General features: G+C 44.8%; 1 protein-coding gene across 1 annotated transcript in view; it reads left to right on the top strand.

Annotated features, from left to right (window-relative positions):
• PKD1L1 (polycystin 1 like 1, transient receptor potential channel interacting) overlaps positions 1-27,338 on the top strand; it is a 188,869-nt gene that overhangs the window by 101,627 nt on the left and 59,904 nt on the right. Inside the window, exons 30-44 of the mRNA XM_050784834.1 lie at positions 30-257; positions 2,624-2,734; positions 2,850-3,007; positions 4,630-4,730; positions 10,811-11,003; positions 12,796-12,879; positions 14,694-14,901; positions 17,599-17,705; positions 18,510-18,726; positions 21,028-21,207; positions 22,889-22,993; positions 23,087-23,159; positions 23,741-23,787; positions 24,878-25,040; positions 26,760-26,895. Coding sequence (XP_050640791.1) covers positions 30-257; positions 2,624-2,734; positions 2,850-3,007; positions 4,630-4,730; positions 10,811-11,003; positions 12,796-12,879; positions 14,694-14,901; positions 17,599-17,705; positions 18,510-18,726; positions 21,028-21,207; positions 22,889-22,993; positions 23,087-23,159; positions 23,741-23,787; positions 24,878-25,040; positions 26,760-26,895 — 2,111 coding nt within the window. The remainder of the gene's footprint in view (positions 1-29; positions 258-2,623; positions 2,735-2,849; positions 3,008-4,629; positions 4,731-10,810; positions 11,004-12,795; positions 12,880-14,693; positions 14,902-17,598; positions 17,706-18,509; positions 18,727-21,027; positions 21,208-22,888; positions 22,994-23,086; positions 23,160-23,740; positions 23,788-24,877; positions 25,041-26,759; positions 26,896-27,338) is intronic.

Genomic DNA, 27,338 nt, shown 5'->3' with positions numbered 1-27,338 from the left:
CACGCCACTCCCTGTACTCTGTGTTTCAGGGTTGTCTCCCTTTGAACCACGTTAGCACTGGGCAGATGGAGTTCCGGACGCTTTTTCATTACAACCTTCAGAGCTCTGTCCAGAGCCTGGGATCTGTCCAGGTGCATTTACCTGGTGACCTTGCTGGGCACAATCCTGCTGGGGCGGAGACACAGAGCCCATGCTACATTAGCCAGCTCATACTCTTCAAGAAGAACCCATATCCAGGGGGCCAAGCTCCTGGGCAGGTACAAGCTGACAGATGACCTGCTACTTCTAATGACCATTTCAAATTTGCAGTAATTGGGCTTTAATGACAAAAAAAGAGACTAGGTTGGCATATTTGCACCTGATTTTTGCGTGTTTGCACCCTCTGAGTGTCAAGAGGGGCCACTTAGAACATGTTGCTGACTCTACTCCTCTTAGAAGATTAGCTTCTTCAGAAAACTCCTGGCAAAACTAGATGTCACTTGTATCTGGGTCACTGGGCCCATTCGGTGTTTCCTTGAGGCCTTCTAATCCATTGTTAGAGAACAGAAGGCTCTGGGGGGTTGCAGCATGTGATGCAGTGATTATGCAAGCATTGTGGCCAATCATGTCTTTTTTTTTTTTTTTTTTTTTTGAGACAGAGTCTTGCTGTGTCACCCAGGCTGGGGTGCAGAGGCTCAATCTCAGCTCACTGCAGCCTCCGCCTCCTGGGTTCAAGTGATTCTCCTGCCTCAGTCTCCTGAGTAGCTGGGACTACAGGCGCCTGCCACCATGCCCGGCTCACTTTTTCTTGCATTTTTAGTAGAGACAGGTTTTCACCATGTTAGCCAGAATGGTATCGATCTCCTGACCTCGCGATCCGCCCACCTCAGCCTCCCAAAGTGCTGGGATTATAGGCATGAGCCACCGCGCCCAGCCAATCTTGTCTTTAGATCAATGAAGATATGGTTCTAACATCAAATGTGGAGTATACCTGAATGACACTTAAGAAGGGGTTGCTGAGGACATGGCAGTGCTTACCCCCATCCTCCCTGCTCACCGGAGAGGCACAGCTGGGCTGAAACTGCAGGGTGGCCCCTGGCTCCCTGGGAGGTCAGGAGAAACAGGGGACCACAGTGAAAGGGGGATGTGAGGATGGGGAAGTCAGGGAGGATTGTCCCAGCTACTTGGCAATTTTGTAGACATCCACTCGGAAGCTTTGTGAATTACCCCAGGGTCACCGTAAGCGAGTTTGGAAGGGCAGAGAGCAAGGATTCTCTATATTTCTGTAGCCCCAGAGCCCAGTCTGGCTCAAGTACGTGGCTCATTTGGTGACCCAACAAATGTCTGATGGATGTATGGACAAATTAATGAGATACATCTTATTTTGGTCAAAAAATGCTCATCTTTTACAGCATTTGCTTTTTTAAATGGAAATGGCTAATCAGCATATGAAAATAATTCAAACTAACAAGCAATAAAAAACACAAATTAAAATGATTTTTTTTAACTTACAAAAGTGCAATTACTTAAAAACACTTACTGCTTGTGGAGGTGCAGTGAGTAAACCATGGCGTTCGTCAGTGTGACCTTTTGGAAAGCACTTTGTCAACTAGGCATCCAGCAACAACCTGGCCTACACTGTTACACTTGTAAAAATCTATGCTGGGGAAATGAGAAAAGATTTGTTCAGAGCAAGATGTCTTGTCTTATTTATTTACTCAAAACAACATTATTTATGATAACTCAAATAGAAATGTACCTAAGTGTTCAACATGGGGATAGAGTTCATATACAGTTAATTGATATTATGTCAATTAGGGAATTTTAGTAATTTGGGAAGACTGCAAAAATATAGACAACTGAGGCTGGGTACGGTGACTCATGCCTGTAATCCCAGCACTTTGGGAGACCGAGGCGGGTGGATCACCTGAGGTCAGGAGTTCAAGACCAACCTGACCAACATGGTGAAACCCCCGTGTCTACTAAAAATACAAAAATTAGCTGAGCGTGGTGACACACGCCTGTAGTCCCAGTTATTTGGGAGGCTGGGGCAGGAGAATTGCTTGAACCCGGGAGGCAGAGGTTGCAGTGAGCCAAGATCACACGACTGCACTCCAGCCTGGGCGACAGAGCAAGACTCCGTGTTAAAAATATATATATATATGTGTGTGTGTGTGTGTGTATACATCTCTCTATATATAGATACAGACGACTAAATTGTCTGCCAAATATGTACTCTATTACATAGCAAAATTTGATACTCGACATCCTGAAATATGATTTGCTTGAACAATGGGACTATAGAAAAGCTGTTCTTCACTCTTCTATATACTTTTCTATACCTTCCTGATTATCTACAATGAGCAGATACTTCTTTTGTAATAGCTTTTAAAATAAAAAATACTTCAAAATACTTTAGAAATCATTGATTTTAATAAGAATGATGCAAATGAAGCATTGTATCCACTCCAATCCTGCCATCCTGACTAGTAAAACTGGTTTATTTTTGTATGCTAACCTCTAATATCAGACATACAATTTTATGTAAGTGTAATACAGCACCACGATACTTTAGTTTGCTGCTTTTCTCACTTAAGTCCACTGCTTGCTGTCATTTGCTCTGAGATGGTCTTTGTTCCCCAAGATTGGTGGAGTTGTGGGCCTCAACCTCTATACCTGCTCCAGCAGAAGACCCATCAACTGGCAGTGGCTAAGGAAACCCGTGATGGTCGAGTTTGGGGAGGAAGATGGCCTGGTAAGGAGAGCCTTTCTCAGTATCTCTGCTTCACTTAGGCTCTGCTGGCTGATTTTTAATGTGTTTGTTTTACCAAAGGCAAATTTTGCTTAACTTGTTTTCTTTTTGATGACAGGATAATAGGAGAAATAAAACAGCATTTGTATTGCTTCGGGATAAAGTGAATCTCCATCAGTTCACTGAGCTTTCTGAAAACCCGCAGGAATCTCTACGGATAGAAATTGAATTTTCCAAACCTGTTACAAGGGCATTTCCTGTCATGTTGCTAGTAAGGTGTGTAGATGGTGACAGCTACAATGAGAATGAGATTGGAGTAAGACATATTGTCCTTAGGAATGTTTTGTGAAAAAAAATCAGTGAATTAAATTGTGTTTTTAAAGCAATAATAAGGCTTATTGTTTAAAGAAATTGTTATCTATTCTGCCGCTCAGACAGTAAGCTTCCTGACTTTGGTTTTTGAGTTTGGATTCCTGCTTGTTAACATTATTAGAGTGAGAAGCATTATAATTATTAGTGATAATGCATACAGTCTCATTTAGAAATCTAATTCTCTCAGCATAGGTCTGAGCTAGATTTTTTTTATTTTTCCGAAAGGAAAAAATGTGTTTAAATTTATATATCTAAGAAAACTTGATAAAATAATTATTTTTCTCAGGGATGTTGAGTTCACGAGACTTGTATAGGCCTCAGTTAATTAATAAATTACCTGGGAAGGTAATTGACTATTGGGAAGGTAAGTGACTATTGAAAAGATTCTTTGAAATTCTACAGCAAAGGTGCTAATGGAAACCAACAGTCTGCAGAGTTGGCTGGAGGGCTGGATGGGCAGGGCCTTGATCACTTTCCTTCTCCGAGTCCCCGTGTGTTTAGTCTATGTGGCAAAGATGCTCACTGTTCTACTCCTCCTGGTTGGTTAGGTGGGCATCTCAACTAGATTAAAGGGTTCTCGTGAACAAGGCTGTATCTTATGCAGGCGCTGTCCACACCACCCTTAGCACACAGTTTAATCTCTGCTTATTGGCCTGATCCTCATTCTGCCAACTTAGCTAACCATTCGATGTCTAAAAGTGGCTATCTGCTTAGAGTTTGGATTTTAATTTATTTCTTTAAGTCACATGCAGAAAAACTAAATCAGTTCTGAGGAATTTCTGAGTCTAACTACTAAGACTACTATTTAGCTTTGTGTTGTTATCTTTTATCTACAAACAGTTTACGGTAAAAAGTTAATACAAACATGCAAACATATGTGTGTGTGCTACAGTGCCCCTCCCTAACCACGTGTAGCCAGTGCTGTTTGTCTTATTCCTACAGACTATGCTGGCCGTTCTTGTACTTGTTTGCTACTGAAGTGTTTGTTATTTGGTTTGGTTTTTTGTTTGTTTTTGAGATGGAGTTTCATTCTTGTTGCCCAGGCTGGAGTGCAATGGTGCAATCTCGGTTCACTGCAACCTCTGCCTCCCAAGCGATTCTCCAGCCTCAGCCTCCCGAGTAGTTGAGCTTACAAGTGTGAACCACCGTGCCCAGTTGATTTTGTATTTTTAAGTAGAGATGGGGTTTCACCATGTTGGTCAGGCTGGTCTTGAACTCCCAACCTCAGGTGATCCACCCACCTCGGCCTCCCGAAGTGCTGGGACTACAGGTGTGAGCCACCGCACCCGGCCAAAGTGTTTGTTTTTAATGAGATGCAGGGTGAAAGTGTTATGTAGGAGTTTTTACTAAGAGACCTGGTGGCGTTGTGGAATTAAGCACATTGACCCTTTTTAGTCCCAGGCTACCTCCTTGCAGTGACAAGGGTATTTTGCACAAATTGAGCAAACTCTTGATAGAAATTTGACTAAAATCTTTGAGAGAGAAGAAAAAAATTGAGAAATCCCTATTTCGTTTTTATCTCCTAGGTTCTCTGAGAAACCTACTCCCTCTGATTTTCTTGTGAAGCAGATCTACTTCTGGGATGAGCCAATTGTGCAGATTTATATACCTGCTGCTTCTCAGAAAGGTCAGTGGACAAGGCGCCATCTTTTCCAATTCTGTTGGCATGATTAAAACATCCCCTATAACCTTTGTATGTATAGTGGTGTTTTTCTTTATTCATGACAAAAACATCAAAATCCTTTTTCTCTGCTTGCTTATAAACAAACTGCTCCACTGTGGATACCCCACATGGAAACTGCCCATGGTGAGCACCATCCTTGTGACGCAGTGGCTGCTGCTGCTCCCTGCCCTGCCCATCCCTCCCCAGCTGGTCTCTCCTGCCTCCTCCTGACCCTCAGGGCTCTGTGTGTGCTCAGGCTGAGTCTTCGCCTGCAGCACCCTCCTGCCTTGCTTCCCTCAAACTAACCTCTGCTGAGCTTCCCTGACCGCCGAGTTGACCCAGGACTTCTGAGACATCTCTGTATCTCACGTTATCAACAGGGCACAGGACCCCCTCTGAAGCAGTGTGGGGGCAGAGTGTGAAGTTTGGAGCTCATCCCTTCTCCATGTTCTGCCCCTGATGGCTTAGGATTCTGAGCCTCCCCAAAAAAGCAAGAAACTGAAGCTCAGTGGGCTGAAGTGGCACCCACAGGCAACTCACCATACACGCGCTTTACATTGACTTCCACAGGCCCTGGCCCTGGAGAGGAGCTGGCTTCTGACTGTCAGTGAGTGGGCCAGACCCACTGTCTCTACATTTTTATTGGGATATAGTTATTTTCCTCTGAGAACCAGTATTTGTTTCTTTTAAAAATGAATCAAACTGTATTGCTCACCAAATTCAAAATCTCAATGGTATTTTTTAATGTTGCATTTCATGTGTTCTTTTTCAGTTTTTATTGTAATTTCAAGTTGATGGAAAATTAGAAAAATATGTACAACATATACCTGTATCCTTTTCCTTGAGATTCACCATTTGTTGATTTCTGCCTCATTTGCCTTATCTGCATGTGTACAGGTGTGCACACGTGGGTGGGGGATGTTTTTGAGGGGGAGGACAAGCCATTGGAGAGAAAGTTAGTTGCAGGCCCTGTGACATACCACCCCTAAATACTTAAACATCTCATGAGAACAAGGGCATTCTCTACAAAACTCAGTACACTATCATAAGGAAAAGAAATCAATGTTAATTCAAGAATATCTATTCTGTAATCCACAGTTAAATTTTTAAAATCCCCCCAAATGCCTTCTATAGCTCTTTATATTTTTAAATCAGAAGTAGGTCAAAGTTCATGAATGCATTTTGTTGCTGTGTTTTTATATAGTCCCTTTAAAAATCTACAACACACTCCCAATTTTTGCCTTTTTTTTTTTTTCCAGACTTTTTTTTATGAGCTTAGGTTAGTTATTTTCTGAATGTTGTACATTCAGGAAATTGCCTGACTGTTTCCTCATGATTAAATTCAGCTCACAGATGATTGGCAGCATATTCCATAGGCGATGGTGCTAAGCTTGGTAATTTGCTTGGGGAAAGAACCTCCAATCTCTCCATTTTCCCCTTTGAGAGATGATACTTGTGAGACCATCTTAGTATCTTCTTCCCCTACAAACTGTCACCCCGTGATTTTAAGGATCCATGGGTGATATAGGTACACAGAAGGCTACAAAATGATGATTTGCTAATTCCACCATGAATTAGCTGGCATTCTTCAGTAAAGAACAGCTTCTGTCTCTCTCTATCTTACTCTTGCTCTCTTGTCTCTATGGTGCATAGCGTTTCTTAAAAATTTAATGTGTTTAGTTCACCTCCATTATATTTCTTTTTGATGCACAAATTATTCCAGTGGGAGCTCCTCCAAGATGCTACCTGAGGTTTTTTTGACATGACATCACGATCCTCAAGTGCTTCTTAACTTTCTGGGACACCAGGGTGTCCTGGCTTATCCTGTGTTTGGCCGGCCCTTCCTTGGAACTGGCCACGTCCTCAGTGAGGCTTGGTTCATTGATGGGAAGTGAAATTAGAACACAAGAACTGCGCATCACATTTGCTCATTGCTATTGGGGCATCATTGATTTAACGTGTGTGTGTGTGTGTGTGTGTGTAAAATGCATTCATGACAATGCCTTAATTCGAATCCAACACCCAGGGTTCCTTCTTACTTTCTCCCATTGTGTGTTCAGATCCCCATTCTCCTACAGTGAGAATTCCAGTTGCCAAAACATGAGAACTTGAGAGCCAGTTTCCAATGACCTAAATTCACTTTGCTGTATCCTACAGTATATATAAAATCGTTTTAGAATTACAGCACCTGTACCCTTAACAATCACAAATCTACCAGATAAAGTTCAATATTTCTTTCTAGATTTTTCGGTTTAGTTTTGACTTTACGTTCTTACATGATATATTACAGTAAGAGCACATAGTCAAAAGTTAGTTGAATTAATTATTTTCTCTGTGGGGTTTTGCTATACATTTTATATACAGCTATGTTCACTTTTTTGCATGTACTTAATGCTAAGGCTTACTTTTATCCTTTTGTTTTGTTTTTGTTTTTGTTTTTGAGTCAGAGTCTCGCTCTTGTTGCCCAGGCTGGAGTGCAATGGCGCGACCTTGGCTCACTGCAACCTCCGCCTCCCGAGTTCAGGCGATTCTCCTGCCTCAGCCTCCCGGGTAGCTGAGATTACAGGCATGCACCACCAGGCCCAGCTAATTTTTGTATTTTTAATAGAGACAGGGTTTCACCATGTTGGTCAGGCTGGCCTTGAAATCCTGACCTCGGGTGATCCACCCTCCTTGGCCTCCCAAAGTGCTGGGATTACAGGCGTGAGCCACGGTGCCCAGCCCCATTTTTTAACATTAATTTATGTTTTGAATTTGTGAGACATTTTATTGTTCAAATGTCTAAAGCACATTTAAAGATGTATGTATTCAGAGCTAAATCTTTCAACAGCCTTATTCCTCTACCTTGTTCTCACCTAGTCCTTATAGGTAATTGTTTTCATTTGTTTCCTTTATTTTATTTTATTTCAATGGTTTTTGGTTACATGAATAAGTTCCTTAGTGGTGATTTGTGAGATTTTGGTGCACACATCACCTGAGCAGTATACCCTGTACCCTATACATAGTCTTTTATCTCTTACCCCCACATCCTTACCCCCAAGTCCCCAAAGTCCTATTATATCATTCTTATGCCTTTGCATCCTCATAGCTTATCCCCCACGTATAAGTGAGAACATACAATGTTTGGTTTTCCATTCCTGAGTTACTTCACTTAGAATAGAGTTGCTTCACTTAGAATAGAGTTACTTCACTTAGAATCTCCAACTCCATCCAGGTTTCTGCAAATGCCGTTGTTTTGTTCCTTCTTATGTCTGAGTAGTATTCCATGGTGCACACATAACATATTTTCTTTATCCTCTTGTTGCTTGGTGGGCATTTAGGTTGGTTCTGTTGTACTAGTTTACATTCCCACAAGCAGTGTGAAAGCGTTCCTTTTCACCACATACACACCAACATCTATTATTTTTTGATTTTTAAAAATTATGGCCATTCTTGCAGGAGTAAGACGGTATCTCATTGTGGTTTTAATTTGCATTTCCCTGTTACTTAGTGATGTAGCATATTTTTTCACATATTTTTTAGCCATTTATATATCTTCTTTTGAGAATCGTCTGTTCATGTCCTTGCCCACTTTTTGATGGGGTTGTTTTTTCTTGCTGATTTGTTTGAGTTCCTTATAAATTCTGGGTATTAGTCCTTTGTCACATGCATAGTTTGCAGATTTTTTCTCCTACTCTGTTGGTTGTCTGCTTACTCTGCTGATTATTTCTTTTGCTTTGCGGAAGCTTTTTGGTTTAACTGGGTCCCATCTATTTATTTTTGTTTTCAATGCATTTGCTTTTGGGTCTTGGTCATGAATTATTTGCCTAAGCCAATGTCTAGAAGAGTTTTTCCGATGTTATCTTTTAGAATTTTTATAGCTTCAAGTCTTAGATTTACGTCTTTGATCCAGCTTGAGTTGATTTTTTACATAAAATGAGAGATGAGGATCCAGTTTTATTCTAATACATGTGGCTAGCCAATTATCCCAGCACCATTTGTTGAACAGGGTGTCCTTTACTCACTTCATGTTTTTGTTTGCTTTGTCAAAAATCAATTGGCTTTAGGTATTTGGCCTTATTTTTGGGTTCTCCATTCTGTTCCATTGGTCTACATGCCTATTTCTATGCCACTGGCATGCTGTGTTGGTAACTATAGCCTTGTAGTATAGTTTGAAGTCTGGTAATGTGATGCCTCCAGATTTGTTCTTTTTGCTTAGTATTGCTTTGGCTATGTGATTCCATATGAATTTTAGGATTGTTTTGTCTAGTTCTGTGAAGAACGATGATTATAATTTTTTTTTGTTTTTTTGTTTTTTTTGAGACTGGAGTTTCACTCTTGTTGCCCAGGCTGGAGTGCAATAGCACGATCTTGGCTCACCACAACCTCCACCTCCTGGGTTCAAGCGATTCTCCTGCCTCAGCCTCCCGAGTAGCTGGGATTACAGGCATGTGCCACCACACCTGGCTAATTTTGTATTTTTAGTAGAAACGGGGTTTCTCCATGTTGGTCAGGCTGGTCTCGAACTCCCGACCCAGGTGGTCCACTCGCCTCGGCGTCCCAAAGTGCTGGGATTATAGGCGTGAGCCATTGCGCCCTGCCTCGATTATTGTAATTTTATGGGAATTGTTTTTCTGATGTTTCTTTTTGGGAAAATAAGCCCATGCATACCCACATTATTGCCCCTTATTTCTTACACTCATTTGCATTGTGCTTTTCTTTGTTAAATTACATATTTAGAAATCACTTCATATGTATTTATTCATCAATATCTTTTTTTTTTAACTGCTGTGTGCTTCTCCATTGTATAGATGGACCATAGTTTATTCAGCCAGTCTCCTATGTATTTGCATGGAAGACTTGTGCATATACTGTATTAAATGTAGTGGGAGGAGTGTATCTTCAAGTTTAATTCCTAGGTAGGCTGTTCCTGGGTTGAACAGTAAATGCCTATGTGATTTTGGTAAGTATTGTCACATTCACCTCCAGCAGTGTCTGACGCTGCCTGTTTTCCCACTTCTTTGCCAACAGGATGTATTTTCAAGCTGTTGAGTTTTGCCAGTCGTATAATTGAGAAACGTTCATTTTAATATGCATTTTATATGAATTAAGTTGGGTATTTTTTCATATATTTAAAACCATTATCCACTTTTTTTTCTGTGAATTGTTCGTATATGCCCATTTTTGTATTGAGTTTGTTTTTTCTTGATATTTAAGAGCTCTTTATATGTTAGGCTATTTTTAAAATAATAATTTATCCACCATTTCTTGTAAGACTCTTAGATTTTGAGCCATAGTTCAAAATTTATTTCTTACGTCCAAATTATAAAAGAAGTCATTCATGTGTTCCTCAGTACTTGCGCAGTTTGTTTTGTTTTTTTCTCTTTTATTTAGATATCTGATTTGCTAATATTTATTATTATTTTTTATAGTATGAGGTGCCCATATTTTTACAAACGGCTAATGTCTAGTTGTCCCAACACCATTTATTAAAAAGTCTTGGGGCAATTTTTAAATAAATAAAGTATTAAATACTTTTGCTTCTAAACATAAAAAGTAGGCTAAACATAAAAAAAAAAAAAAAAAAATGTTAGGCTAAAACTCCACAGGTAATTGTGCCGTCCTTACCAGAATGGGTTCAGACTCTGGGTATACCAAAATTTCACAGGCTGGCTGACAAACTGGCAAGGAGTAGGAAGTGGGCTTGAATGGCAGCTAAAGAAACTGACTCAACCCTCTTCCATCCCCACTAGGGTCGGGGGTGGCCTGTTCAGGGTGTCAGGGGGCACTTGGAACATAAGGGATGCTAGAAACACTGTTTTTCTTCCCAATTCTCTACCGTTCCTCAATTCATATCTGCATCCAGGAGCTTTGACTGGGTGGATTTAATCCAAATTTAAATGCTCCAAGGACAGGAAATGTCTAGAATTTGATGCTGTCTTTCAGTTCTTGCTCATCTCTAGTCCTTGTCCCCACCTATCTGCCTACTTTCTCTGCATTTAAAATGGAGAATGCTTTTCTGCAAACCTCAGGTTGTATTTTTAATTTATGTTTTCTCTTTTTAGATGTCAATGTAGGCTATTTATCCTTATTGGATGCTGATTATGACAGAAAACCTCCAAACAAATATTTAGCGAAGGCAGTGAACTATACGGTACATTTCCAGTGGATCCGATGCCTGTTTTGGGACAAGAGAGAGTGGAAATCTGAACGTTTCTCTCCACAACCAGGAACTTCTCCTGAAAAAGTGACCTGCAGGTATAGACACATTTGAGAAAGAATCTGAGATTTTTAGTAAATGACTGTCTTGTCTTCTGCGTTTGGCCCAACCCCCAGAGCCTTTCCTGAACCTTGTCCGTAAGAAACTGGAGCACCCTTGGTTTGTACAACTCTCCAGCCTATGTCAGTTCTCTTGTAGCCGGGTCGTGTGTCAGCCTTGGTTCTCCCACTCTGAGGGCTCCCAAGGAGCAGGGGCTGCTCTATAGACTGTCTTCGTGTTCCTCCTTCCCATGGTGACTGTCATGCAGGAGGTGTTTAGTAAGTGTTGAAGACGTGAGTCAGTGGATGAGTGGTAGATGAACCCATCCGTTTTCTTATCACAGAAGTGCCGACATCCATTGAGTATGCAGTTTGTAGTCAGGCAGGTGGGACCCTCAGCTCTCACCATGCCCCCATGTTGCCCTGAGGGTCCCTCATCTTCAGAGGACCCTCCACAGCCTGGTGGTGAAGGTGTGCTTTCTGAGGCAAGAAAAGTCTCTGCGCAAAGATGAGCAGCCTCCTCAGAAATTTCTGGGTATATGAGTCATGTCACTAAATTAGAAATTATTTGTCTTCTAGCTGACTAACAATTCTATGAGAGACTCAGTTCATTCTTTTTTGTTGCCCTTACCTTTTCATTAGGAGAGAGATAAACAATTATTAGGCATATTTAGAAATAGAAATAGTCATTTCTAAATAAGCCATAGGACACTATATTTTGTGATTTCCTGCTAGGAGGCAAATATATCCAGATCATACCATATCAGTGCAATTCATGACCGCTTATTGATTTTCTTATGTTTTCTTATGTTGCACTCTTAAATTTATCTAATGCCATTTCTAGGAGTACATCCAAACTTACTGGTAATGGCCCAATATTTTGCTTCAATATTAAATTATTGATAAATGCATTAATGCAGTCATTCATTCTACATTACATAACTACTCTCTGATAGGCACATTTTTGTGAGCCAAGGGTACAAAAGTGAATAACAGGCCAGGCGTGATGGCTCATGCCTGTAATCCCAGCACTTTGGGAGGCCGAGACGGGTGGATCACTTGAGGTTAGGAGTTTGAGACCAGCCTAGCCAGCATAGCGAAACCCCATCTCTACTAAAAATACAAAATTAGATGGGCACACACTGGCAATCCCATTTACTTGGGAGGCCAAGGCACAAGAATCACTTGAACCTGGGAGGCAGAGGTTGCAGTGAGCTGAAATCATGCCACTGCATTCCAGCCTGGGCAGCAGAGCGAGACTCCATCTCAAAAAAAAAAAAAAAAAAAAAAAAAATCAATAACACATAGGACCTGCTCACAAGCTAATGAGGGTGAAATAGACTGTACTTTTAAAAAAGGAGACAGTGTTTACAGTGATTGTCAGGGTTGAATGTTTGTAATGCCAGGAACTGGCGCTTAGGCAGAGAAGTTGGCCAGAGCTTGACTAGTGGCACAGCTAGGCTGTGACTGGGACCCAAGAGCCTCAGGCTGCAGCCATGCTGTGGAGGGCTGTCATGAAGACTGCCATCTGCTCTGAACTCTTGTGTCTCAGGACAGCCTCCATGGGAGCCATGTATCCCAACACACAGATGTGAAGAACTCTGGCACAAAAGAAGAGTCCCTCGTTTCTAACTTAGGTTTCAGGTGAATCTTTTAAACTGGGTCTTAGTCATAAAGTTATCATTATTGCAGTCTTTCTTCCTTTTCACATTCCTTTAACCAACATGCCTTCGCACTGTCAACAGCTGCTCTCTCCACACATTCTGTATCCTCATCCGCATTTCCCTCCTAGCTACGATCGCCTTGCGGCATTTGGTCTCCTAAGGAGGAAGCTGAAGGCCAGTTTTGAAGTGAGTGATATTTCCAAGTTACAGAGGTAAGTTCTATTTCCTACATAAAGACTTCATAGACTTTATTTGTTTTATGGTTCACTCAGGATGTCCACATATAATTCCAGGGGTGCTTGAAATCCATGTTACTTACTATCATTGTGTTTTTGAAATACGCGTGTTAGTGGATAATTGTCTTTAAATATTCTTTATAATTATCTTTAAATATTCTTATAGTTGAATATATACATATATATTTTGTCTCTCTATACTTAAATTCACTGATGAGAGATTCATAAACACAAGAAAGTCAACATACTTTTCGTATTTTTAAGTTTAGTTTTAGTTCAGTGTGAATTTGGTCAATTATTATTGATAGACTTGATATCTACAGTGACAATACTGCCTAAAGGGCTTCTCCTGGTTTATGTTTACTGTCATAGCCTAATTATTAATAGCTCCCTCTTTCTCTCTCTGGAGTATCTCATTTTAGATAATAAATTTAAAATGTACACTATTTTTATAGCCACTTTTATATGAAATGGCTATATTTAGACTCAGATATGGGTGAAGTGAGTTTAAGCTGATATGGACAGGAGCCTTCCCTGTCTTATTTATCAGTGTCACCCTACATTTAATACAATGCTCAGAGTAAATATTTGCTGAATGAATAATTCTCTTCTCATTATATTCATGTAATAGGAAGCTCTACTTTATTATTTCATCAATCATATTACTTCATAGACTAGTTGATGGATCAGATAATTAGTAATAAGACATTAATTGCTAATGCAACAGATGCTGGATACAGATAAGGTCACTGACCATTCAGTGATCAGGGCTCAGAGGACAGCAGCCTCAACCGTGGTATCTGCGGCATTGATATCGCTGGGGCTGGAGCAAACCATGGGAGAAGCAGCTCTGGAAGGTGTCCAGGGAGAGGCAACATCTGAAGTTCTACAGGGGCAGTAGCAAGTGGGATATCTGGCCAGAATCTTGAAGATTTCAGAGTATTGTCCAGGTGGAAGGATGTGAGCACCCTGCAGAGCTCATGGGGCAAAGCTCTGAACAGGCTCTATCCTGGTGGGGAAAAAGAGGGCAGGTGAGAAACTAAGAACAGAGCCCAATCCTCAGATGAAATCAAAGCGCAGAATGGCAGGGGATGGGGCGGGCAACATCCCCATGTGGCATAGACCCTGGTGCCCACCCTCTGAGATCCCATCAGAAATCTATGAGACTCCAGTTAGGTTAGAGTCCCAGGACAGCAGCTTGATATGAACGTCATTCTACAGATCTGTGGGGGTTCAGTGATCTCTCCCCAGCCAGTGTTGGTGGCTGGGAACAGGTAGGTGGAGGCTGCAGGTAGGGAACAAGCAGCAGCATCCACAGGGGCAGTGGGAGGCACAGGCAGGGGCTCCAAAACATCACCAACATCTCCTAGCCTTGTTCTGCTAGCAGGAGAGGGAGAGAGGGAGAAACATAATGCCACTTGTATGTTTCAAGAATTGTGTGTATTTATATTGCTTAATCTTTACAATAGCAGTGAGATTGGCATTCTTAGCCATAGTTCACAATGAAAGTTCCTCAGAGCCAGCATGGCACAGCCTCTTGGTACAGAGGCTGGTCCATTACAAGGTTTCTTTGACTCTGGAGTCCATGCTTGTGGGGTGCTGCTCGCTGGACCATGGGCCAGTTCCCTGCCTTCAAAGCCCTCCCAATTCAGCTTCCAGCAAGTGTAAAAACGTATCAATGAAGCCCAGCAGAGACTTTTGTGTATAAGGGGTTAGGGGTGGCAATCAGTCTTTTCCTATATGTCTATTTTCATGAGCAATTTTCTTTATATCTCTCCTTTCGTTTATAGCCACCCAGAAAACTTGCTTCCCAGTATTTTTATTATGGGTTCTCTGGTTCTTTATGGATTTTTGGTTGCTAAAAGCAGACAAGTAGATCATCATGAAAAAAAGAAATCTGGTTACATCTTTCTGCAAGAAGCCCCCTTGCCAGGCCACCAGCTGTATGCGGTCGTCATTGACACCGGCTTCCGAGCTCCGGCCAGGTTGACCTCAAAGGTAGCTCGAGCATCTGGGGGTACTCTTTGATGGTGTCTAAGCAATGTCAGCATCAGAAGTGAGGATCTGGTGATTTGGCGTCCCTGTCTGTTACCTGTCACAGCAGGCCCATCTCATTGCTGAGGCAAGGCTTGCCTGCCCTTACAGGGCCCTCCCTCAGCCTGCACGTCTGTCAGGGTGAAGAACAGACCCCTTCACCTTCTGCCGCTGTTCCAGTCCCTTCTCCTTCTGTCTCCACTGTGGAAAGCAGCCCGGGGAGATCTGTTCTGTCTCTGAGTGGATCTTTGAGACTCTGAGAATGAGACGTACTATTCTGAGCTTGGGGCAGAAAACGACAGTCCCAGAGAAGCTGGTGGAGGATGAAGGTGGGGTGGGAAGCAGGATGCGGTGGAGGAGGAGGAAATAGTCCAGCACTGGGCCCAGTGGAGCAGCGGTGCCGCGGTGAGCTGTGGAGGTGAGGTCTGCAGGGGCGGAAATGGAGCCTGGGCAGAGCCATGTGCAATTCGAAGTGCGTGCAACACAAATCCCTCAAAGAGAGGGAGGCTCCCTCTACCCTTGGAACTCACGTTCCCATTTCCCAAGGGAACCGTGGTTACTTTATGGAATCCATAGGATTGGGGTGTGGATGAGAAAGAGTTAGATGGGAGGATGAATGAGATGGGGTGCCACAGTGTAGTAGGATAGATGGGGACACATTTTTAAAGCTTATGTGGTCCTTACCATAAACCCTTCATCTACCAACTGTATATTTAAATTGTCTATCAGATAAACATACATGTATATATTCATGAGCAATGCATACACATAGGAATGTTCTTAACCTAACAAAGGAAGATTTAGTGGTGAAGCTTTAGATGGTTTCTAAGGGATGTCTGCTGTCAGCACTGCAATTTATCATTGTGCTAGAAATCCTGGTAAAAACAATAAAGCAAGAAATAAAACAGGAATATAAGATTCCAAAAGGGAGAAAGAGATGGTTTTTTTTTTTTTTTTTTTTTTTGAGACAGAGTCTCGCTCTGTCACCCAGGCTGGAGTGCAGTGGCCGGATCTCAGCTCACTGCAAGCTCCGCCTCCCAGGTTCACGCCATTCTTCTGCCTCAGCCTCCCGAGTAGCTGGGACTACAGGCGCCCGCCACCTCGCCCGGGTAGTTTTTTATATTTTTTAGTAGAGACGGGGTTTCACCGTGTTAGCCAGGATGGTCTCAATCTCCTGACCTCGTGATCCACCCGTCTCGGCCTCCCAAAGTGCTGGGATTACAGGCTTGAGCCACCGTTCCCGGCCAAGAGATGGTTCTTCGCACAGGATGAGGTTGTCTACACAGCAAATGAAGAAGCAAGTTCACGCTAATGATTAGCACTAATAGCATTTAAGAAACTTGCTGAATTTTTGATTGAGAAAAAATCATCAAAATAATCTCTATAAAACAGCAATGACTATTTATAGCATGGAGTTGAAAACAAGAACCTCTTTGTCACAGTAAAAAATGGTGGGGTGCCTAGAAGTGAATTCATCAAACCCCACATACAAGACCATCATGAAAGAACTATCCCCAATATGCATAAGAGATCTAAAGAGCTATGTTTATGGATGAGAAAGCCAATTTTCCTTTGTCATTTCTCCCAAATTAATCTATAACATTAATAATAATAGTGTGAATGAAATTCTATTAATATACTCACTTTACAGATGAAAACCTAAGGCATAATCAGGTTAAATCCAATTAAATCTATTCATAATTCTAGGAAGGTGTTTTGTGGAACTTGGAAAACTGATCCTAAAATTCAGGTGGAAAAGAATACAAGAGAATTGCAATACCAGTCATGCCGACTCTCAAGAGAAGAACAGGGCAGGGACTCCCTACCCAATATTCAGGCTTATTTTGAAACTGTAGTACCTGAGATCATGTCGTGACCTCAGGAGAGGTACTGAGGAGGGATTTCTGGGGGAGACTAGAGGTCTTACAAACCACAGGAAAGGGGGCACTGTTTAAAAAATATTTTGGAACAATAGCTGTCCTTGTAGAAAAAAGGTACTATTGAATCTTTACATCATACACACAAAAAATAAACTCCAGAACATTAGAGAGAGAAAGGTGAAAACACAAAGTTTAGAAACTAGTCAAAGAAAATATACATTTTGGAATAAGGAAGGATTTCAGAAACAGAAATTTCTTTCTTAAATGAAAGTTTGATAAGTGACATTACATCAGAATTGTTCATTTCTGTGTGACAGAAGACAGCAGTGAGGAATGACAAGCCCAGCCAGATTGATGTGTGCCTCCCCAGGGTATGCCTGCAGGTGCATGGGTACCCTACTCCGGGTCTAGGCTGCTCTGGCATCTCCCTGCCAAGCCACAGGGAGGAAAATGGCGTACCCACCGTGGTGCTCTCCTGCTCTCATGAGAAAACAAACGCCCTCCCGAAACCTAGTTGGGATCTGGCTTTTCTAGATCAAGAAGGTGAGGAAATGGCCAATTCTACCAGGCTCCACTTCAAGGCCCTCCTCTGCTCTCTCCAGGGAAGTCTGGGACTGGGCGTGTCCTCTCATTCCCTGGCTCCAGGCTGTGGCACTCCACCATGCAGGTGGTTTTGTGGAAGGGTAAGACGCTGGGAGAAAGTGCGAGGAAGCCCTGCCCAGCATTGCATGGCGTCTGCTGTGAAACAGCCTGAGTTCCCACCCCTGTTCTTTGTTTTGAGGTGTACATTGTTTTATGTGGTGACAACGGACTGTCAGAAACCAAGGAGCTCTCCTGTCCAGAGAAGCCCCTGTTTGAAAGGAATTCCAGACACACCTTTATCCTGAGGTATTCCAAAATATTTCACTGCTAGATTTGGGAAAGAGAGGCCAATCAGAATTAGTGCAGCCTTATCACAAATACAAAACAGACTATATAACATTGGTCTCTAATAGTGAGCATCAATTTATATACAAACAATTTTATGATGTATTTTTACAGTTTGTTATTCTGAGTAGATTAAACAATAGGTTTATGCGAGGCAAGGAAGAAAGGAGGGTGGGGGAAGAAGACTTACTGATTTTACATATTAGTAAAGTTCATAATCAGTGTTTTCTATGACACTAAACCTTCTGACCTTAATTAGGTTTGTCCCCAGTTTGGAAGAGCGAGGACACGTGGTGTCACAAAGATGGTGGGGTTGGAGAAAGAGGGAGTTTAACAAGATAGGATGCAAGCACCTGGCGTTTTAGAAAATATGAAAGGACTGAACTAAATTATTTTTTCTCCTGGTAAATTTCATGCATGATATTTATTGGTTTGGAGTATTATGTCTTCATTAAGAGAGAAAAGGTTAACTTTAATCCACACCAGAGACAAACAGATGAACGAGATTTGTGTGACTTTGGTTTGGGAAAGCTGGTGGGTATTGAAGGCCTGAGTGCAGGGTCACTGTGCGTGGTGGGATCTCCCATCCTCTGGTCGGGTTCCAGGGGGCTTCACATGTCACTCTGCATGTCAGTCACCTTTGACATGTCCCATCCCCCCTCTGTGGGCCATCAGTGCCTTGAGGGTGAGCACTGGGGCTGATGGGATGCCAGGACCACACTGTCACCCTCCCAGCTGATGAGACGCTGCTGTATGTGCCTCCAGCACTCCTGCCCAGCTGGGCCTGCTGAGGAAGATCTGCCTCTGGCACGACAGCCGTGGGCCTTCTCCAGGCTGGTTCATCAGCCACGTGATAGTGAAGGAGCTGCGCACAGGACAGGGCTGGTTCTTCCCTGCCCAGTGCTGGCTGTCTGCCGGCAGGCATGATGGTCGCGTGGAGCGGGAGCTCACCTGTCTGCAAGGGGGACTCGGCTTCCGGAAGGTAGGCCCCCTCCAGGTGGCCTCTCATGGCGCACCTGGCCGACTGGCAGAGCGTGGCACCTGGCTCTGCTTCGCTTGCCACAGTTGTGTCTTTCAACTCCTCTAAAGTGTATTCCTCTTTTCTTAGTTAATTACCAATATATCAAAATATTAAATGATACATTCATTAAGTGGCCATCCAAGCATGGATTAATTACCCTTCCCAATTATTAATTATTGCAGTAATGCTTCTCTGTAATTGTAATAAGAATGTAAATTTCTGGAATTTATGGTTCTGGTGGTCTGTGATGTCCAGAGGCCCGTAATTAAAGACTATTCAGTGCCCTGTGTGTGTCCCAAACAACCTAGATAACTATCAATAGAGTAATTACAGATATGGTACAGATGTGATCATGGCCAGGATGGCAGGAGATGGCCAAAGTGACAAAATAACAGATAACCTCACAAACTAACCATAGAAGTTGTGGTTTTTGCATGTCCTTTCCATCTTTCCCTATATACAAACAAATTTCATACAATTGTGATAATCATTTTTTTTTTTTTTTTTGAAACGGAGTCTCGCTCTGTTGCCAGGCTGGGGTGCATGATCTTGACTCACTGCAACCTCTGCCCCCCAGGTTCAAGTGATTCTTCTGCCTCCGCCTCCCAAGTAGCTGGGACTACAGGCACATGCCACCATGCCCGGCTAATTTTTGTATTTTTAGTAGAGATGGGGTTTCACCATGTTGGCCAGGATGGTCTTGATCTCTTGACCTTATGATCCTCCCGCCTTGGCCTCCCAAAGGCTGCGATTACAGGCGTGAGCCAACGTGCCCGGCTGCATTTTGCACTTTCTTATTCAACATTTTAGAGTAGATCTCTTCATGAATTTTTAAAACATCATTTCAGGGCTGTATAATGGCCCACTGCGCATGACCATTTGCTGAAGACCTGTTGGGCATGTATAGCTTTCTTTCATTTATTATGGTAATGGACAACATTGTGGGAACTTTCATGTGTGACTCTCTGTTCCTGATGAGCACTTCCTGAAACTGGGTCTCAAACAGTGGTAAGAGCCAGTGAACTCAGACAGTCCCCAGTGTCGCCGGACCTTGCCAGGCCACTAGGCTTTCTTTCCAACCTGCCCTGTTGCCACCTGCCTTGATGAGAGGCCCAGGCTCAAGACCTTGGCATTTTCAGGCCTGAGATATTGCTAAGCTAGTAAGAAACATGATCATAAAGGATTTGAAACAAGTTTTCAATCAGTCACAGCATGTGGAAATTCTTCAACATCTAAAACTGGGGCTTCCCCTTAGATGATTGTTTCCTTGTGAGAATGACTGTTTAGCTCGGGAACTGTAGTTAACAATGGGAGACATACATCACTTATCCTTAAGCTATTGTGCTTGACAGCTTTTTGTGAGAAACGTAGGCTTATTAACTTAGTCACGTATAAGCACTTGTGTGTGCTGCGAATCGAGCATTGCTTGTTGGCTAATCCAGTTACATAAAGAAGATACATTCTTGATTTTTCTGGTATTTGTATCTGTGCTCTGCTCATATTCCATAAGAGCAGTTGCAGTTCTGTGTATAATTTTGTTTTTTCTAGAACAATGTTGAGCCCCAAGCATTATTAAAATTGAATTGGAACTTAAAATTCAGTGCGATTCCTAAGCAACTCATCTCCTGCTGTGTGCCAGACATTGTGGGCTACTGAGGACAGAGGTGGAGGCGACTCAGCCCCACTCTCAGTGCACTCAAAGTCCAGTTGAAATTAAGCATATTGCCCCGGAAAGTTCTGAGAGTGGCGGGGTTTTAAGAAGTCTCTTAGGAACATGCAGGAGAACCAAGGAGAGACTGATCAGAAGCTCTGGAGAGAAGGTCTCCGGAGGCTGGGCGTGAAGGCATTTGAGAGCCAGGCAAGTGAAGCCGGGAGAAGCATGTGCCAAAGCTCAGGAGGTGCCAGGGGAAGGCCAGGTGGGCCAGAGTCCAGCATGATGGGAGTGTGGCTGGAGCAAGGGGGCTGCCAAGGAGGCAGAAGGAGGAGCAGCTTCCAGAGGCCTAGAGTGAGGTGCTGTTCACCTGCACCCACGGCCCACCTAGTACCCAGCTAACCAGCCAGGATAGCAGAGCCAGCGAGTGTGGGGAGTGCAGTGCCGTCTACCTGCACCACGGCCCACCTGATACACAGCTAAGCAGCTGGGATGGAAGAGCCAGAAAGCTCGCCGTCTCTGCTCAGAAGATCGCTGTTTAACAGTCAGGACTTTGCTTTATTGACAGAAATGCCCATGTCAGGGAACACTTCTCCTGCTTTCCGTTTCAGCTTTTCTATTGCAAGTTCACAGAGTACCTGGAGGATTTCCACATCTGGCTGTCGGTGTACAGCAGGCCCTCCTCCAGCCGCTACCTGCACACACCACGCCTCACCGTGTCATTCACCCTGCTGTGCGTCTACGCGTGTCTCACTGCCCTGGTCGCTGCTGGAGGGCAAGAGCAGGTGAGGGCCGTTGCTTTTCCTTACAGCAGCTTCCAGATCCCAGACTACACTGTGGCCCCTTTTTGCCTAAGAAATCAACAAAGCTCACAGTCCTCTGAGAAAAGTGTAAACCAGGGGAAGCAAGCCTGGCTGCCTGGGGACCGGAGAAGGAGCAGGAGGGCTCTGCCCGGTGTGGCACTGGGTGGGCCTGCACAGCCCTGACTCTGCTGGCTCGGTGGACAGCTGCTCTGTGGGAGCTCGTGCCCAGGCCCAGCAGTAGAACTTTTCCAGAGAGCCTGGCAGTCAGTTGTCTTTGAGAATGATCTTGAATTTTTTTTTTTTAAGTTGGCAATTCATTTAGATTTTGAACAAGTCCTCTGGACAAAAGAACACAGAGCCATTCTGATGGGCACATTTTCCCTCAAGATGCCAGTTTGCACTGGCAACTCTGGTCAGATTGTTCCTCATGAGATGTAGTAAATTACTTCGAAATCAGTGTCGGCAGTTAAAATGGAGACCGTCCCTTTCCTGAGGAAAAACAACACAGCAGGACGTGGGCTGAGGGAAAACTGACGTGTTTACTATGACAACATCATGGCCATTCATGCACCTGGCCCACCGGGTTCACTGCTGGGTCGTGGTGCGCCTGGAGAATGTGGTGACAAGGTCCGTTTCCGAGGAGGGGGCCAGCGACCCATCCATGTGACAGCCAGGCATAGTGGCTCCTTTATGACACCAGGTATCAGAGAGATCCAATAACAATTATGGATTGGTGAGATTGAAAAAATAACAATGCATAGAATTTGTAAAAAGAGGATAAACAAGTATCATCAAGTAGCAGGAAGGGAACAGCTCTGTCCAGCCGGAAATAGACCAGGGCCCGTGGTGAGGAAACCTACGGTCAGTCTCTTCTTTGAGGCTGACATGTTGTCTGACGTTGGGCCACTGACCACTTCTCTCTGTTCATTGGTACCTTGTGGGTGTTGATGCCTTGCCGGATTGTAGCCATGATTCAATCCATGGAGCACGTGCCTGGTAGAGAGTGGGTGCGTGGCAAGCATTTGTTCAATCCAAAAGGATTTGTATAAGAAGAAACAAAATGATTGCGTGTGTTTTTTTTTCACTCCTGGGGTATAAGAAGCCTTTGCTGGATTCCTTCTGCTTGTATCCATCATATCAGTTCTATATATAGATCTATTTTTTTCTTAGAACGATATTTAACATGATGCAGTATTTAAATTGAATTGTGGCCAGGGTGGTAGCTCATGCCTGTAATCCCAGCACTTTGCGGGGCCGAGGCAGACAGATCACCTGAGGTCCGGAATTTGAGAGCAGCCTGGCCAACATGGTGAAACCCTGTTTCTACTAAAAATACAAAAATTAGCTGGGCGTGGTGGTACGTGCCTGTAATCCCAGCTACTCGGAAGGCTGAGGCAGGAGAATCACTTAAACCTGGGAGGCAGAGGTGGCAGTGAGCCGAGATCTTGCCACTGCACTCCAGGCTGGGTGACAGAGCAAGACTCCATCTCAATCAATCAATCAATCAATTGAATTGTAACTTAAAATTCATGGTTCATGAAGAGAGCACTTTTATTAAGTGTAATGTATGTATTCACATTACATATATTTGTAATTACACCATGACTGTTTTAAGTTGGACTCCTATCAGGTTGATGTAACGGCTGCTGTTGGTTTGTTGCAACCCCAGTTGGATGTCAGCCCCACCCTTGGATCCTTCCGGGTGGGTCTCCTGTGTACCCTCCTGGCTTCTCCAGGGGCCCAGCTCTTGTCCCTGCTCTTCAGGCTCAGCAAGGTACCTGCGACTTGTCCTCATGGCCCTGTTCTCCTGAGCAGCCCCTTCATTGCTGGGGAACACACTTGGTGAACCACCTCTTTCCTTCTGCAGGAAGCCCCGGGGCCTGCCCGAGCAGAGCCACACTGCCCGCCTAGAGGAGAAGCACAGGCCGAGGCACCCCAGGGTAAATGTGTATTAAAACTCTCAGAAACTCTCCGTGGGGCTGTGCCTTTTGCACCAATGTACTAAGTAGAAATTGTATCTTCTGCTTTCAGTTTGCATTATGTTTGTTATGAGTAATGTTGGGCATCATTTCATGTGTTTAAAAGTCATTTTATTTTCTGTGGTCTGTCCACTTTCTTTTCCCACATTTATATGAACCTTATAAAATCCTTTCTTTTCGGAGTGATATATAAATACTTTTCACCAGCTAAGTAAAGTAGGTCTTTGTCAGATGGATAGTGAATCCATTTTCTAGTTGCTAGTGCCATTTGTTTTATTAATTAAACATTTTTCTCAAGCTGCCATGTTTCCTTAAGGCAGCCTCGAGTGGGTGTGAGGGTTGCCCAAGCCAATACCAGGACTGAAGCATCAACAAAAGTCCTCGTTCTAGTCTTGTTCTCTCAGAAGTACTCATTCTGGCTGAGTCAGGAAGGAAGAGTATTTGCTGAAGAAAGAAGTATCCCTGCTAATCATTAAACATATCCCTGTCTAAATGTATGATCCCAAAACATCATACATTGGACTTTTATTTTTTTGAATCAGGTCCTAATTCCTGCCGAAGGATACCAGACGCACAGGAGCCATGCAAGGTAAATCAACCATTACGCGCAGCAGCTAATCCTCTAGCATGAAATGCGAGCAATTAGATTTCTCTGGCATCCTCCCTTGGCTATGGTCTGGCCATGGATGGGTCAGGCCCAAGGTGAAATGGACACAAGAAAAGATCGATGCAAGACCTGCTGTGCTGGCTGGGGGCCGTCCTCCCTAGAGGGAGGTCTGTTTCCCAGGACACATGCCACAGCAGCCCGGCTGTCCAGGTGGCTCAGAGAGAAAGGGTCTCAGCAGAGGCCTGAAACAGGAAGGAAGCGCAGCCCAGCAGAATTCGGAAAGCCCCGTGTGTCTACTCAGTAAATACCGGCAGGACCGTGGGAGAGACACTGTGGAGCAGCAAGGCTCGGGGTGATCGCTCTGTGAGCTTCTCCACCTCCTTGTGAGGAGGGGGCTCAGAGAAGCTGCCCCAGTGCTGGGAGCTCTATTCCAGGTCTCAAAGAAGCCTGTGACATGGGGCAGTTGAAGGGCAGCTTCTAATGGCACCGCTGCGGTACCCCATTGCTATAGTGCTTTTCGGATCTGTGTGGTGTGACTGCCCCTTTGCTTATGTGGGATTCTGCTCTGTGGGACACATGAGGGCACACACGATGCCGGGTTTGCCAGGTTCTAACTCCCTGGTGGCAGCTCCGCCGCTCCTGTTCCTGAGGGTGGTACTCTCGAGCCGCTGCTTGAAACACAGTGTGCCCCCTATGCCCCAAATACCATGCCAGAGCTCTGCGCCCTCCCCACTTGGAGGCTTTGTTCAACCAGTTGCTCTTGGCTGAATTCCCCTCTGTGGCAGGGTCGTGCCTCCCAGAGAACCAGGTGCAATCACCCTGACCGCATGGAGCTGCTATTAGGCCACCAACATTTCCCCAGGCGCGGCCACCGTCCTCCGAGGGGTATGAAGGAGCCGGCTCTCAGGCCGCCTGTGCTTCCTCCCTCAGAATTCTTTAGAGGCCTGAGCACCACACCCTGCCCATGTCAGGCCCGTCCTCTGAGAAGGCGGCAAGCCACACCACTGTTGAGCATCATGTGTGAAGCCCTGTCTGTGGAGACATTAACCTTGGCATGACCTTGTCATTCTAGCATCCTGCATCAGCCATTGTCTCTGGGAGTGGCAGGGCCCAAAGGAAGGCGGCAAGTGATGATGGCACAGCCTGTCCAGCCCCTAAGCTGGAGGCCCACGGGGCTGACCACAGCGGGACTGCTTTGATGGGGAAGAGCCACTGCTGCCCTCCCTGTACTCAAGGTAACTGGCTCGCAACCACAGCCCCCTTCCTGCCAGTCCAGCAGACCTGCCGCCATTGGGAGAGGTGGGGCAAGCAGAGCCACAGTTGGGCCAAATGTCACTGAATACTCTAGTCTCATCTGAAAACCAGGCATGGGCCCACCCAAAACTGAGGCGTCCAACTTTCCTCCAAAGTCTTGGTGCTTTCTGGCAGGTACTTAACATGGTCAGATCTTTTTTAAAGTCAGTAATATGCTCATAACCTTTTTAAAGTATTCTGGAATGTGAAGCTTTGCATTTTTTAATGCCAATGACAGTGAATGATAGTCCCAGCTTCCAATTATGCTGGAATCTCAGCAGTGAACTGGTAGAGGCAGGGATTACCCTAGAACAACCAGGGCCGTGCCCAGGGAGATTGAATCCTGCTGCAATCCTAGGAGGGCAGCCAAATCATGGCAAAGGGGAGACTGTGGTGGGCCTGGCCTGGCAGGGGTGTGTGACTTTGGGATCCTGGAGCCATGTGGTACGTGAGCAGATGGTTTAATCGAGGCTCCAGCTCAGCCCAGGTCCTTGTGTACTGGATTCAGGTGCTTGTTCACAGTGACTGGCAAGGTCTGTGCATGCAGCTATGTCTGGTTGGACCCATGCTGCACAGCACCTAACACAGTGGGGCACAAAAAAGATCCTTTCTGTGAGTGAACAGGCTTCAGGCGGGTAAGCCTTCAGTGTAGGCACAAGTATCAGCAGTAGATCAGAAGGGAAACTCATCCCAAGGACCAGCGACCCTCCCAGACAAGCTGGACACATGGCCTGGGCTGGAAGGGAGCACTCAGGAGTACAAGGCTCACACTGGCAGACCAGCCACCGATGAGGTTTTGGAGGAGGTGTGGCTCAGGACGACACCACTGTCCCAGTCACAGCTCACCTTCCTTGATTTATGTTCAGCCAGTGTCCCTCGGTTTGCCTAATACCAGCTTCCCAGCAAGAGCTCCTTAGTTGTTGAAAGGTGTTGTGCTCGATTGCCCTAGGTTGACGTGGCATCCTGCCTCTAAGAGCAGTCGCTAGAAAATGGGCTGAGATGGCTGCACCTGGAGGTATGAAGAGCTATATAGGGCAACCCTATGGTCCTGTACCTGGCCCTGGGGAAATCACACAGCAGAGAGGGAAGGATGAAAACCACAGGGGACCAGTCACAGCCCTGTCCCTCGTGGTGTGTGGGACCTGATCCAAATCAGGGCAGACCCTCAGATCTCAGGTCAGCCTGCTTAGTTGTTTGGGGTCTGAAATGGAAACTGATCCCTCTGCCTCTGATGTTGGGGATCCATAGGTCTGTTCAGAAAAAGAGGCCCCCAAAAGCCTTCTGAGGGCACAGCGAGGCAGGAGTTGCTGCTCCCCACCCCCACTGCCACCCCAGACCCTCAGGTGAGCACCAATGTCCCAGCTCAGCAGTCGGGCAGGAGTTCCCTTGTTCTCAGCCTGTGCATTCTATTCAGGACCTCAAGGGATTGGAGGAGGCCTGTGGCTAGGAAGGCCCTCTGCTTCACTCAGTCTGCTGATTCAGATGTTAATGTCACCTGGAAACACCCCCAACCCCGAACACACTCAAAAATCACATTTAACCAAATGCCTGGGCACCCTGCAACCCAATATAGTTGATGCCTAAGATTCACCACCACACTCCGCGTGATAGAGATGCCAAGGTCTCTTAAGCTGCCTCGTCTCTGTCCTACTCTTCCGCAGCACCCAACAGTGGTTTGGAGGGACTAATGCCCTGGTGGTCGAGGGCCCCTCAGCCTTGGTGGAGCTCTGCAGTGTGGGCCATTTGTGGGACCACTTCTCTGGCCTGCAGTTTGGGGACAGGATTTCTAGGCTACAGGTAAGCTGTAGAGGTTTTCAAACATCCTCAGGTCCTCAGATGGAAAGTCTCGCATTTGTAAATAAATCCCCGCATTTCTGGGAACTCATCGGATTCAGGCTCCAGATGTCGCTATTGCTATTTTCTCCCTCATTTCTCCCTCCCACCTCCTGGGGTAAATAAAATCATATGCAGATCCCAATGGGTGGCTTGGCCTGGTCAGCCCTGCCACGGCAGAAGGCCTGGATGGAGTCCAGATATTAAACAAGAAGCTGCAGGACGCCCGCCTAAGGAAGGAAGGAACCAGCTGCCGAGCTCCTGAGAGGAGCCAGTTCCCAGCCAGGAGCTCTGGCTAGAATATGCTGCTCATGGTCTCCCATCATTTGAAAAAGCATATGCCTTTGGGACAGGGATTATGATGCATGTGTCACAGATTCTGATCCTGTCACCCCGGCACATGCTGC

The sequence above is a fragment of the Macaca thibetana genome, chromosome 3 (genome assembly GCF_024542745.1).
Source record: "Macaca thibetana thibetana isolate TM-01 chromosome 3, ASM2454274v1, whole genome shotgun sequence".
In the NCBI taxonomy this organism is placed as follows: domain Eukaryota; kingdom Metazoa; phylum Chordata; class Mammalia; order Primates; family Cercopithecidae; genus Macaca; species Macaca thibetana.
The sequence above is the reverse complement of the archived record's forward strand: the minus strand, read 5'-3'. Positions and strand labels throughout refer to the sequence as shown.